We start from the raw sequence: 15,368 nt of genomic DNA, 5'->3' as shown, positions 1-15,368 counted from the left end.
CCCGGCCTGAAATATTCACCCAGTCCGCCCCTGCGTAATGCACTAATGCGTATAATACCTACTATTATGTAGTAATGTGGCTGGTGAATGGTACCAGGACTACTAGCGCTGTAGTTTACTAATCCACCGCTTTGGTCCGCGTTATCACTCTTCGATTCCTAACCTGAGTAGATAACACGATTAAAGATATACAGGTTGGGAATCGACCCATGTTTACAATTGCATTTCTTGAAGCTCAAATCTTCTGAGCAAATCAGCTGTTCCAACTAACCACTAGCGATACTATCGCAATTATTTTGTACTATACTACTATATTATCATTGATATTATCCCGCGCTTTTCATAACGAAATAAATTATGAATAATTGTTGTTATATAATATAATATATATTTTATAAATATAATATAATAATATATATTGTGTACTTGTGTTTAAGATAAGATACCTATTACTATTACCTACACTATATAATCCGATAATCGTAAAATCGTCGTCGGAATTCCTATTACATAATAATGCGTATGAGGCAGTTTACTTACATTCAAAACCAAAAAAATAAAAAGGAAAACAAAAGTAAAAAAAAGTTATCGAAATTAGTAAAAAGTTGAGTCACAGAATCAAATTGTTTTTTGTTTATATATTATATTATTATATTATATTGTTTAATAAAATAAAATGGAATTTGGTTTCATATGGTTTTATGAATTTGATTTATTTCATTATTTAATATTTATAAGTTATAACCACGATTAAAGATATGGTATATCTTTAATCGTGTTTGTATTTTGTAACAAATTAGTAATAATTTTTGACACTGGGAAGTGACCGAGCGCTAGTGATTAGTCGGAACAGCTGATTTATTTAGAAGGTTTGTGCTTCATTTTATCTTAGCTCGATTCCCAACCTGTATATCTTTAATCGTGGTAGATAACCGTGCACATATCCATATTTAATCATCTCTGCAATTAACAAAGGAGTAGGAAATAAAGATAAGGTAAATAATTTATACAATTGTATTCAATAAAAATAATTAGGTAGGTACTTTATTAAGTAATTTATAAAAAAATTAGTATCAGTGTTTTACAATATTTATGTAGATACACAACTAAAGCTTATTAACTAAAGTTTATTATAAGAATAAACGCCGAACGGCATTTACAAAATAGTATACGTCTTATCTACTATTAAATATAATTAGATAATAGTAATATACAAAAATATAAATACAGTAGTTGTGATAATAAAAATAAATTGAAACGGTGAACAAACATTTGCTATGTTGTACGTGTATAATGCCTAGTTTACACGCTGCGTAGTACTTGTAGCTCGCACTGTTATCACACGTGTGAACAGAAGTTAATAGTGCTTAGTATTAGTAAAACCGAGAGTGCGAGTGAATAGAATCCAGTTCTATTTACTAATGACAAGTAGCTAGTCATAGTGCGAGTGACAAGCACTAATGACAAGTACTGCGCAGCGTGTAAACTAGGCATAAGACGGAGACAACGTCTTATAAGTGCGTGACATATCAAATAATATATTAAATTTATATAACCTATATTTAATATTTAAATGTAAAGGTAAGTTAATATACAGATACTAATTCTTACCTAATGGTGAATCGTTAATAGGTAAATCCAATGGTGACGAACTACTAACATCCACAAATTCAATTGGCTCATTTAAAAATTGATGTTCAGGGCCATCTAATGGAGTCTTGGGTGAAATTATAGCTAGAAATAAACCAGGTTAAATTATTAAAAATTCAATAAATATAAGTATATTTAGTACACGAAGTATACTTTATAGCAGTAAGTTAAACAATTATACAAAAATCATCAGTGGTATCAAATATCCTAGTATACCAATCTCTTATTTAGTTATTTCTAAATATTTAATACCATTATGATAGTAATAAACACTTATAATGTAGGTAACAACTTTTATTAACACAACTATTATTTAGGGTCAAAACAGACGAGAGACGACTGGCGTTAAGCGTATTCGCTGGTCGTGTATTTCGATCCTTATGTTAGGTACAAAGTAGTCTTATATAATAAAATAACCAACTAAACATAATAATATATACATGGTAATGAAACAGTAGGCAATGAACCCTTCTTCAGTCGAAATGTTCCACAACTGAAGTTGGAACTATTGAAATGTTTGGTACATATCAAGTATGTTTTCCTCACATCCGACTTGGAAATAGCCTTCAATTTTACGTTTCCAGTTCTTGAAACCCATGTGGGCAAAGTCATTGTCTTCCGTAGGAAAAACATGTTTTTTAACTGAATTACCACTTGCACAGCCCAACACACAGCATTTGTTGGATGGCATACTTCAAAAATTATGTAACAACAAAATATAATATTGAAAATGCAAAGAAATTTGGTAAAACTTGGTAAAAACGTGAAAATCGCAAGGGAAGTCAAAACTCGTGAAGGCGGTGGAGCAAAATGCGATGTTTTGATATTTCACTTTTATGAGGTTATAAAATTATTCGGTCATGGAGTAAACGAACATAAATGCTAAATTTTAGTCAGTTGTTCCATGAGATACGACCCTAGCGTAGCGATGTTTCTCTTCTGAACTATTACCAAAGTCATCGAATTCACAGCTATAAGTTGACTAGGCCTGGTTTATACCATTAATTAATTATAGGTTTATACCCTTCAACGATATTTCCACCTTATTTATGGAATGTACATAATGCTACAAAGAATAATACAGGTTAACAAATAATTTAAGTAAAGGTTTCAATAATAAATTTAAAAGTTTGATAAGAACTCAGCATCCAAATATTTGGTTGTTCATTGAAGCACTCCAGGGATCAAATTTACTAGAAACTAGAAAATATTAAATTATTAAATATTCAAACGAGGTAAGTTTTGTATATACCTATCTATTGTATCTTTGTAAATCAATTTTATTATTTTATTATACACCTAGTCCTAGGTATTAAGCATAGACTCTTAGGTAAGTACTCCGTTTTTATTTCTTTACTCCGAACATTTTATCAGTAGTGGAGGCCGGATGATTCTTTTAAGAGATGCTGTTCCTTTTGCTTCTAAAAAGTAAGCTTTCTTTTTTTTTTTTTAAATGTATTTAATATATTTTTAATTTCAGTGCTACTGCTACAACCAGTTTAAATTCACCATTGTCCCAAACATTAGAACATAATAATGTTACATTTATTGAAGATTCACCAGTGAATGCTAAGAGGTTAATTTATATTCATAATTATTACCTACTTATTATATGAATAACCAAAATAATTTTTTTGTTTTCAGAAAATTATTTGATTCTATTTCACCTATTGCCAAAAAAAATCAAAATCCAGTAATTCTACACGTTTTGGAGACCTTAGCATTAATGATTTTAGTAGTCCTAATAGAGCACGTCGCAATTTTTCTCTTGTCCAATCAACCATTTCAGGTCTTCGCTCAAAAAGTAAAAATTTGATGGAAAATGACAGAAATGACCCCCATAAGCCATAAGTATTGGTCAACGATATAAGGTTTTATATAATTTATATTTGACTCTACTTTATACTAGTTACCATAAGTTACCTAACCTAAATTCTATAATAATGTATATAAAATGTAAATATGCATGTAAATTGTAATTATGAATTTTACTATTTAATATACGTAAAAATTTTACCTATTACTTACCACGATTTAAACAAAAATGTATGTTCATAATTTGCTGACGGTCGGTACGTGTCGTAACATTCTGTATTATACATAGTAGTAATAAATAATAAAATGTTTAATAATTCAAATTTCGACATTTCGTACTCCTGATTCAAATACATTAACAAGATAACAGGATAACGTAACCATTGATAACCAGGTTACCATAACCAATGTTAGTCTGGGGCTCTTCTGGTACGCGAACCCATGGGTTGTAGGTATTGGAATAGCCTATCCTCTATATATTATCTATGATTAAATCCTTAGAATCATGTTTTGAGAAATATGCTGATAATATAAATGTTTTTGAAGAAACCCAAGAAGAATTTTTCAACAACCATAGTAGGAACTAGGAGGAATCTCAAATGGAAACGTTCTTTGCGTAAAACAGATATATTTACTAACATCTTTGTAATGTTCATTACTATGCGAATGCGACAGTATAGTTACACAAAAAATATAGATAACGTGCAACGGATTGAAATTATTGCGCTCTGGTGGTAACTGTATCAACTAGTTTCGGGAAAAGTTATATTGAACACATATAGACAATAGCTTATAATAACATAGGTACAACTATTATAAATTAATTATATTTGTGTTATTAAATGTTTGCTTCACAAAATGTTATTGTATTATCTGTTGATAACTGATTTCGACTTGCACATTGAAGTTTTTGAAAATTTTGAATTTAAAAATTTATAATGAATAATTTAGTGATCAAATATGGTTTCCAGAGTATTATTCCAAACTTTATTTTCCCAAATAATAAAGGATTAAATTTATATCAAAGTGGTCATGTATTCAATGTGGAAGAACATAGACTTGGAAATAGTTTTTGTAAAATTATAGGTTTTGTTGTTCGACAAACAAGTGTAACATTAGAACCATACAAAGTAGAACTGGAAGTAAGATACTTGAACAGTTAATTAATTTTTAAATTATAATTAGAAATAAATATATTTTGCACCTTCAACATTAAAATTATATCAAGTATTATCTAATTTATTGTTGCAAATATTTGAGTAGATGTATAAATTGACCTAATTTTATATATCAGTAAAGGTTTATTGTTTAAACACTAAGTATACTACTATTAGAATTTTTTTTTTGTTATTAAAAATAATTTTCCTTCATTAATAATTTTCAATAGGTTACAAACTATAATATTTTTCTATTCCTGATACTAAAATATTAATTTAATACCTATTTGATTTTTAAACTGTTTAAAATATTAAATTAAGTATAAATTAGTGTTTGAGACATTTAAATTAAAGGTTTTGAACATGTATTTTTTATAAATTGATACAAACTAATAAGTCAATAGATATTATATTTTAATTTTTCTTCTATAATTTATTCAATATTATCACAACATTTATACAACTTCTTAAGTAAAATAGGTTTTACATCTACTTTTTGTTCTCAATTCAACTACGGGATATAACACTAGGTACGTCTTAATGTAAAATTTAAAATTGTTTTTATAAGTATTAGAACAATTTACAACGCAGCAATTGTTTTTCGACATTTCAAGTGAAATTATTGAAAATAAAATAGAACTTCTAAATAAACACAAAGTTATACAAACAAAAAGTAACTAAGATACAGTTTGCTGCCGCCCCGAAAATAATGCTCTTATAGTCTACCCAGAGCGCTAGTAGTACCGGTGCACGTTGTCTATAGAAAGTAAAAAATTAAATAGGACCAAGAAGAAATTATCGAAATTTGTGACTTCTTAAACATATTATAAGCGAGTAAATATACTCCTAATAATAATTAATTTTTAGTTTGTAATTTTTCCTTATGAAATTGTTTTAAGATTCAAAAATTAAATGTTATGTTTAAGTAGAAGGATATGTAAATATAATTAATTAAATAATACAATTTTAATTTTATTATGAATATCAACTTCTATAATAGCTTTATAATATTTTGCAATAATACCAATAAAATAAATTGTATTAAAACAATTCAAAATTATATTTATTATTTATTATGAACACCTACACCATACTACTTTAACATATGATAACACACAAAAATTGCAAAAAATTATGATTAGTAAATAATTTAAGAAACATAATCATGTCAGCAAATTTTCAAAAAGTTGTTATGTTCGAAAGTTTTAACCAAAAAAATATTGATATTTAAACTGAGAAATAAACTACTAGACTTAGATAAATGTTTTTACCATCAACATTTTTCTACATTTTTTAATCAGATTCATAAATGGGCTATTTGGAATTTATCCAAATATTTTCGGTATTTTTCAATTTTTGTATTAATTTTTTTTTTATAATAGACAGCGCAAGTGATTATAAATTATATAAAAACATTTTTAAATATTGATTAGAACATATAGAACAAAAGTTTTTTCATCGGTCAGGTCTTCCTGTTACATCTCTACATTGTGACATCAACCACTACCAACATGAATCCTTGATAAAATAAAGTGACGTCAATGTTCATTTATAGTAAATTAATTATTAAAAACATTAAATTATTCACGATAAATTTATAGTGTTAACCCCAAACATAGACCTATAAGCCGAGTTATAAGTTATAAACCTACTTTCTTAATAGGTCTTCAACCACCAATAACCAATACAATTTCAAACAATAACAGTACCTATTTTAAAAGTATTCTACTAAGTAGTAATGTTGAATATTAGAATGTTTAAGTTATTATCCAATATTGATAAATGTATGTACTATTTTGAACATCATTGTTCATTATATTTACTCATATTTAAGACACCTAAGAAGTAGTAACCAAGTAATACACTATAATCATGACCAGAAAATAAGAAAAAATTGTTTTTATTGTTTTAATACAATTATTTAGTTGCTGCTGCTGTTGTTGTTGTTGCTGATGTTGTTGTTGTTGTTGCTGCTGTTGTTGTTGTTGTTGCTGCTGTTGTTGTTGTTGTTTCTGTTGTTGTTGTTGCTGCTGCTGCTAATGCGGCAGCCTTAGCTTTATCTTGCAGCTTAGCTGCATAAGCAACTGCTGCCGCAGCTGCTTTGGCTGCTTTTGCTGCTTTTGCTGCTTTGGCAGCAAGATCATTATTTATTGCGGCTGCTGCTTTTTCGGGCTGGTTAAACCAGCAGTCAGCCGCAGTGTGCCCCCTTCTTTTACAGTTGGGACATTCTAGAAATTCAAAAGAATTGAAATTAAAACATATACATGATAAAATTTTGGATAGGCCACATTTCTGTTAAGGGAAAGCATAATTTCACTCAACAGATTTTAAGTCATAATAAGATGCATTTTTAAACAAGATGTTAGTATACGAAAAGCAATGTAAGTAGACAGTAAAATAACATCACTAACTGTTTAATTTATGATAATAAGTATGAAGTACAAAATCAATACTTTTTTTGTGTAAACCATTTAAACAAGTAATGGACATTTTGATATTATATTTGATATTATAAATTATCACATTAATGCTCACCTATTCAAATACACGTGTAACTCGTGTGAGCGACGAGCGTACAAATTTATAAACCACGGTACTGACAATTATACAATTATGAAAATATGAAATAACGGCTAAAGCATAATATTCTTAATAATAAAATTGTCATAAAATAAATAATATATGGTAAAGCGATCAGTGACGTGCGGACACAACGCTAACATGTACGACAACATTGGACAACAATAACTATATATATATATATATATATATATATATTAGTTTATTTATAACTAGCCGACCCGTCACAGCTTCGCCCGTGATTGGTTGTTTATTTTGCCTTCGGACCATGATATGTAGAATTTTTTATTCAAATATTATTGTTTATTGTGATCGGCTAGTAAATATAAAAAACGGTTTCTAGCGTTATAAATGATAAAAATAAATACTGATAAAAAAGAAATAATTTATGGTTGATAAAGATTTATTAAAGAAAATTTATTAAAGATTTATTAAAATTTATTAAAGAAAAAAAAAGAATTAAAATATGAATTTTATACGACTTCTGAGTATATGATGTTTTTTGTTATATTTCCTGTTGAAATTAAAATCATAAGATGATTCGGGTCTCCAGTTCGAGAAAATGCCACGTATAAATGCCCATGTGAAAAGCACTCTGTACGAAGATCTACGCCAACGTACTTGAATGTTTGACCTTGTGCTTTGTTTATGGTAATGGCAAAAGAAACTTTAACCGGGAATTGAAGCCGTTTGAAAGAAAACGGCAAGTCAGAGGGAATCATGGGAATTCTTGGAATAAATGCAATTTCTCCTTTCGCTGGCCCTGTAAGAATTACGGCTTCTATAATATTATTTCGCAACGATTTTATTTGTAATCTTGTACCGTTACATAAGTTCGGTGGTTGAAGATTACGTAATAATATAATTGGAGCACCAATTTTTAATTTTAGTTTATGAGGAGGAAATCCCGAAAGAGAAAGAGAATTGAGAAATTCTTGTGGATAATGAATAGCATCATCTGTTGATGTAACTGTATCAATAGATAGATATTCACGTGAGTGTCCATCGAATTTTAGAAGGATGATATCATTAATTTCTTCTGCTGTTATATTTCTTGGAGAGATTATAGCTCTTTCACATAACCACTGATCTGATTTATTGGACAGATTAAAAATGTCTGGATAAACTGTAGAAATCAACTCTAACACGTTATTGACCACCCGTCCAATCGTGTGATTGACAGAAATGTAACCATTTTCATTTTCTAAAGTTCCATTTCCAATTTTCAACAACTGTGCTGGAAAAATATCGTCCCCTCCGCATAAATAAACTCTCATGTTTGTTCGCAAATAAAGTTTTTCAACATAGTTCCATATATGGGAAGATTTTAAGCAAGCATTAACGACATCAGCTCGAGTACCTTTAGGGATTACTGGTAAGGTTTGACGGAAATCACCAGCGAAAACGAATGTTATGCCACCCGGTATTGCTTCGATATGTGATCTGTGACTCATTGTACACTCATCCCACACAACGAATGAGGTTTTTTGAAGAATTTTTCCATGAGGGCCATTTTTACGAATCGGACAAACGTATTCTGTATCAAATAATACATTTAACGGTAACTTGAAAGTCGAGTGAGCAGTTCTGCCGCCACTAAGGAGAGTTGCTGCTATACCAGATGAAGCTACTGCTAATGCAACTTTACCTGAGGATCTAATTTGAGCCAACAACAAATTAATTAGGAATGTTTTTCCTGTACCACCCGGAGCATCTAAAAAAAAAACTCTTCCTTGATGATTCATTACGCTTTCTGTAATAACATTAAAAGCATATTTTTGATCATTTACTAATTTTGGTAAATTGATTTCTACAAATTCTTGTAATCGGTTATTATCGTAAGAACGCAAAATTGAGAATTCAAAAGGATCAGATGCATTTTCATTTCGAACAGGTGAGTTCATTCCAAATTCAGTTAAATATTTTTCAGACAGAAAAACAACTTTATCTTCTATTTCAATCAAACCTTTATTAAATATTTCATCAGAAAAAGTAAATTGCAAGTCATTTAATCGAGTGCGCTCTGTAAGAAGAATATCTTCACAAAAATCATTTCTGAACTTTTCCCACAAAGATTGAGGTTCAGACGGTTGGCAGAAAACTATGATTATTGCGAATAATTCTCTTAATTTTGAAGGACTTTCTGAAAGAGTTGCCTCCGCTAGAGTATTTTTCCATTGCTCGTCATTTTCTAAAAGCCCAAGAGCAAAACAGGAAGCTTTAAAAGTCGCGTGAATGACTCCATCAAAGGCCTTCAAGCTTTCAAATGAAGTAGGACCTTGTACATAATTTAGTAACAATCTTAAATGGAAGCACTCACTTTGATTTGGGTGAATCGTGTAAATTCTACCAATGGCAGTGTCCATTTTTATTCCTGGCCAACCTGGAACATCTTTTCCCCGTCTTCTCTTTAACCAGCCTCTGCTATTATCCCAGGTGTAATAAGAAGGAACTTCATGATAAAACAGTGTTTTCGCAAAATCATCATGTGTACACAGTTCAAAAAATGCAGTTAGTGTCGTTTTTCTTGGATTTTCAATAACTTGATGAAGATTATTATCATTAAAGAAAACACGCTGTCCATTTTCTAGATGAACAGCCAAGTGCTGAACTGTCGGATCTCTATCATGGATTTCAAAATTGAAAATTCTCCAAAACGCTTCAGAAGTACATATGTATCGACCATTCAAAAAATTTGTAATCTCATCGTTTTCACGATTAACAGAAAAAGTAGCTCTATCTGATCCTTTATTAATATATTTACATATGTATTTTATCGCTTTAACCGTATGATAGTATTCTACGTTAATATGCGCATTAAAGCACCTAGATAGCACTGGACAATACGGTACAACCCAACGGTTGTCAACCACGATTTCTGTTTTACCACGAACTTTTAATATTGCAGTATAACCTCCATCATCTGGTGATCTCCGTCGGTAAGTCGGATAACCATCATCTCCAGTTTGAGTATCCTTGACCAATTTGTGAGGGTATTTCTTACTACATTTTCCAATATTCATACATGGCGATCTAATATTTAACTCGCCGCATGGGCCATGAATCATATTCTTGCAAACTATTTCATAAAGTATAGGATCTCTGTCTTTGTTTGGTATCTCGGCAGAAATAATTTTATCAATTTCATCTGGCTGAATTTTCGTTTGTAACCACAAAAGAATGTGGCAGTGTGGCAAACCTCGTTTTTGCCATTCAACACTGTAAACATAACAATTTACATCTCCGAAAATATATTTATTTTTTAATACATGCATAAACTTTTTTAGTTTGAGATGAAAAACTCTAGAGATTATATCGTGTCTATCAAACGACTTTTGATCTTGAAATAATTCATTTTTTATTTCCGGCCATTCCGGGTTGCATGTAAAAGTAATAAATAAATCTGGACGGCCAAATTTACGAACATAGGTCATGGCATCCTGATTTTTTTCATGCATGTAACGTGGGGAGCCAGTAAAAGAGGAAGGAAGAATTACTTGTTGCCCAACGTTATTAGCATTAATATTTGCATCATTGTTAACAGCATCTCGGAGGTGAACATAATCATCCGCACGTAGTTGTTTTTGATGGTTACGAATAAAGTGTAGTCTTTCAGAAATCAATTTTGCCATCATATCTACGGCGAATTGGCTGAATAATGTTTTGTAATAATGTAGATGATTTAGACTTGTTTCTCTAACCATAAACCTATAAGAATAAAATTGCATGCAGGATACAGTTTTGGTTCGATTTTGGTTATTTTCCTGTAATATATTAATGTGATAACCGTCTTCGCCTCTAGTATACATCAATGGATATTGCAGTGCATCATAAGATCTATTCAATTCGGAAACTCGACTCAATTGTCCACTCCGACCGTGCAGAACTATATCTCTGGGACCTTTATCTTCATTAACTAATAATACAGCTACTTCATCGATGGTAGGTGCATTATATTGACCTCTGTGTTCATCTTGAGGAACTCTGTCAGCATGAATAATTAACTTAAAGTTTTGCAACTCATCAAAAGACCTCGACTCCAGATTAGATCTAAAGCTCTGTATGAGGTGATTATTTTCACGCAAAACTGTTTGCAATGATTCAATGAGACCTCTTTTCATATTTGGAATCATATTTGTTCGAATAGATATTTGATCCGACTCTGACATAAAATATATTTGTAAAAATTTAGCATTATTTCCAATTTCGGGTAATAAACTACCTATTAAATGATGCACTTGACCCTGAATTTTAAAAGAGGGCATGAAGTTCCCTTCACTTATTTCGTTTCCTCCAAACGATGTCATTTGAAACAGAGTGTTATACCGTCTAGAATTATCAAAGAAATGTTTTGATAGAGGGTGAGAATTATCAATTAAACTTTTAATTAGGTCTGGAAGATCCTCAAATTGGTGTAAAACAACTTTACCGTCAGCGCAGCAAAGTCCATGGGTTTCATCTTTCCATTTTTTTGCATGGCACTTAGGACATAATATAGTCATTCGTCCAAATTGAAGCGCTTTAATATTTAAATAATCAATCTCGGATTGATAATTAAACGCTGATTTCATACTCAAAGCGTTACGTTGCTCCTGAGCACGTGTTTGAGAACGTTCTGGTGTGTTATTTTGTTGCCTTCTGTTATACATTCGAGATGCATTGGCAGTTCTTCTGCTAATGCATGCTCTTTGCGCTCTCGGCATGATAATGAATTGGCCACTTACTCAAAATTTGGGTAAGAAAAAAAGGTAAAAAAACTAAGTACAAATTATGCCAGTGTGCTGATGCCAGTGACTGATGTTCTCTTAGATTGTTTACTATAATGTAATATTACAAAAACTTTAGCCACAGCAACGCGTGGCCGGGTCGGCTAGTAATATTATAATATACAAACATGCCCGATAAACCAATAGCAACCACTATATAATACACTACTTATTATTATTTTAATCTGCAACAATAAACTAAATTTTTTATAATTTAGTTTGTTTTTTTCTAGACAGATGGCGCCACTGTTGTATTTTTGACATACAGATTTCCTACATTTCGGGTGGATTTTCATAAAATATTCTTTCATAATAACCTTGTCCTATCAGTAACCAATAGTAACTATATGTCATACAATAAGTTTACCATATGTTTCCATTTTATATAAGAACAACTCATCCTCTTTGGATCTGCAACCTATAGAACCGTAACAACTAAAAATATTTAGTATATTTTTTGGCCGAAAGAGGGCGCCACTACTTTGATTCTGTTTTTGATTTTGTATGAACTTTATACTTTTTTTTTATTGACAAAAGTGTTACTATAACCTTCAGCGGAGTGTCGGGTTTCAGCCAAAAAAAATTTCAACCAAATCGGTTCAGTAGTTTTCTCGGTTAGCGCGGTCTAAGAAAAACCCTTACAATTTTATTTAATAGTATAGATTATAACATTTAATTAATGATTTTCGCTATTCATTTCCTTCGATAACTGAATAACCTAAACCAATGGTTCTAAAAATAGTAATTGTGGGAGCGAAATGCGTCACCAACGACGGGTTAATCAGTAAATAGTGGGTTGGAAGAAATCTATAAATAGTTATTACTTATTATGTATCAAATATTTCCGATGTTCAAACAATTTTCTATTATTATTATTTTAATATGTTGTATTGAGGTGTGGAATGACTTGTACTAGTATAAGGTCTATGGGAATTATAATTATTTTAAAAAAAAATTTTAATACAGACAATTTTTTACAATTCACGGAGATCGGGGGCCCCCCAAAATTGGGGGCCAAGTGCTCCACCTGCACTTGCGTAAATCAGGGCCTGGTGATGGGGACGCTCTTTTTTTAAACGGAGTCCCCCTACTTTATTTTTTCCAAGTCGAGTACTGTTTGTACACTATACGAAATTTAGTCGGCAAACTCAGATAATCATCGTATATAAATTCATTAAAAAGATAATATCAATTATATTGCCTTAATATATTATATGTAACATTTATTTTGCATTTTATAAATCTAGTTTGTGTAGGTGTCAAAGATAATTATTTAAAATGTCTTCAATCGAATCAAAATAATGTATTAAGAATAATACTAAACAAAAAATCTTTGATAGGTTGGTAGCAGGTTTATCAAAAGTAAACTACTCAAATTTAGGAATTCTTCCGATAAGATACTTATACAAAAAATTTGCAATATTATTTACAAAAAAAAATTTTTAATCCCTTAAATAATACAGATGTTTCTCAATTAACAGGAACACAGAGTTTATAATTTACTAGTAAAGCAATCGAAAAAAACCTTTGGACAATCTTTTGTCGATTATTTTGGTTCAACCTATCTCAATCAGATGTCAAAAAAAATATTCAGGGTGGCATAGTGAATGGGAAAAGAAGTAGATATATTTCTTTATATATTATGTAAAGAAAACATTTAATAAATAAAAAAAAAATTAAAATTTTAAAAACCAAAATTAATAATGATTTTATTAAATTGTTAGCTGTTAAGTAATTTTATGTAATTCACAGATTTAAAATACAGCATGTCCTACAAATTGAAGAAATATCGAAATATAAAGATACTTAAATATAAAATACATCATATTATACTATATAGAGGTAGTATTCTCAACATTGTACTTACGATTTGTGAATAATTAGCTGCCTTGCTGGAGATTTTCACCGGTCGAGACTCGAAACCAAAATTAAGAATTAATAAGAATAATGACCAGGCAAGGCTCAATGTCGACGGCTACGCGGCGGCGGCATAATACAATGTTTATTTAAACCGCCAATCGAGTGTCTCCTAGCGGCCAACGATCGCACATAATTTTGACAAATTCTCCATACATATTGTATTAACTATTTCATTGTTTATCTAGCTATTTTTAAATTATTTCCCCCAACTTCCGGCCTTGATTTTTTACGATATTACATTTACAATATTGTTCGAGATCTATTACAGAGCGTATTGCGTACAATAACGAAGACCTAGAGACTACGACGACGACTAAAAAGTTAAAACTTTTACCGTACTCCACTAAAAACATGAAATTTTCACTGGTTTTACATTACCATATTTTGCTTTACATGATAAAATTTTCAAAATATTTTTACTTGGTTTTTAGGTTTTTTAGGTCCAATTTTTTGGATTTTTTTCTATACATGAGAATACAATTTTATTCGTCGAGTAAAAAACATTGAAAATGTAATATAAAGTTTTATATATATTTATATATTTTTACAATGACAGTAAAAAATATTTAAAACACATAGTCATCAATTCTTTTATACGCATTAAAAGTTCAAATTTTGACAAAAGACGTAAAAATCACGAAAATGTGCAAATCATTTTGAGTTAAGTATTGAGATGTAACATTTGAAAATTCAATACAAGATTCCTAACATATTGTTACAATAGTATTTGAAAAATAAAATAAATTCATAGTCACAATTTTTTTTTACAAGCATTCAAAGTTTGAATTTTGACAGCATAGGTACGTAAAAATCACGGAAATTCGCAAATTATTTTAAGCTAGAAATTCATAAAACATTTTCTTTTTAAAACTAAGATTTGAAAATATAATAAAAGATTCCTTATAAGTTTGTCTACCTTTATCAAATAATAATGTCTACCAGAAAATCAAATTAAATTTTTATGAGTGTTTCATTTATTTTGTCAGTTTTTACTTTTTGGTCATTTGATAATTTTATAAAAATTGACAGAAGAAATAAAGATAATTGAAATAATTTCAATGTATTTTGGGAAAAACGTATTTTTTGTGTCGTCTCTGTATTCCGTAGGATAATGATAATTTTGTATTATATTATATTCAATATTGTAATAATAGAAATAGTCAATGTAGTATTTATATTGTCATGAATCCAGTTTCAACAGTGCCTATAATACGCGGTTTATTCTTCCCGGCCGCCACCGGCGACTCGACGATAATATTACGATTGAAATTACAATCGGGCGGCAATTTCACTGAAGCCGGTGACCATCGACCAAAGTACTAAAATAATATTCCCTCCGAAATACCTACGATGTTTACCAGTCTCAAACTCTCCTCTAACGAACCCTCCAGGGTATTACACATTATGCCGAAAAGGCACAACTTCAACCAACACACAATTGCAGGGTTTATTTAAAAAATTTTTACACATTATTGGTCAT

General features: G+C 30.2%; 1 protein-coding gene and 2 pseudogenes across 1 annotated transcript; 1 reads left to right on the top strand and 2 right to left on the bottom strand.

Annotated features, from left to right (window-relative positions):
- Positions 1–1,600: 1,600 nt before the first annotated feature.
- Positions 1,601–2,341, bottom strand: LOC149061604 (THAP domain-containing protein 6-like; annotated as a pseudogene).
- A 39-nt stretch (positions 2,342–2,380) lies between these two features.
- On the top strand, positions 2,381–3,501 carry LOC149061603 (uncharacterized; annotated as a pseudogene).
- A 994-nt stretch (positions 3,502–4,495) lies between these two features.
- Positions 4,496–11,641, bottom strand: LOC149061602 (uncharacterized). The gene is made up of 7 exons (XM_089215051.1): positions 9,778–11,641; positions 9,523–9,654; positions 9,169–9,480; positions 8,077–8,850; positions 7,804–7,965; positions 6,651–6,850; positions 4,496–4,615 (listed from the first exon to the last, which is right to left on the bottom strand). Exons 1-7 carry the CDS (start codon positions 11,507–11,509, stop codon positions 4,496–4,498), a joined length of 3,432 nt encoding a protein of 1,143 aa, XP_089071177.1. The 5' UTR covers positions 11,510–11,641.
- Between the last annotated feature and the right edge of the window lie 3,727 nt (positions 11,642–15,368).

This window comes from Diuraphis noxia, unplaced genomic scaffold (genome assembly GCF_037042655.1).
Source record: "Diuraphis noxia isolate RWA-SAM2 unplaced genomic scaffold, SU_Dnox_SAM2 contig0001, whole genome shotgun sequence".
Classification (NCBI taxonomy): domain Eukaryota; kingdom Metazoa; phylum Arthropoda; class Insecta; order Hemiptera; family Aphididae; genus Diuraphis; species Diuraphis noxia.
Note: the sequence above shows the minus strand (reverse complement) of the source record. Positions and strands in the feature narration are given on the sequence as shown.

What these genes read in the sequence shown, in the direction of transcription:
- LOC149061602 (XM_089215051.1), bottom strand. Translation starts at nt 11,509, where the DNA reads ATGACATCGTTTGGAGGAAACGAAATAAGTGAAGGGAACTTCATGCCC. An exon ending in TAAACTAAAATTAAAAATTG is followed by an intron (nt 7,966 to 8,076) that starts GTGCTCCAATTA and finishes TAATTCTTACAG; the next exon opens with GGCCAGCGAAAGGAGAAATT. An exon ending in CTGCCGCATTAGCAGCAGCA is followed by an intron (nt 4,616 to 6,650) that starts GCAACAACAACA and finishes TAACTGTTCAAG; the next exon opens with TATCTTACTTCCAGTTCTAC.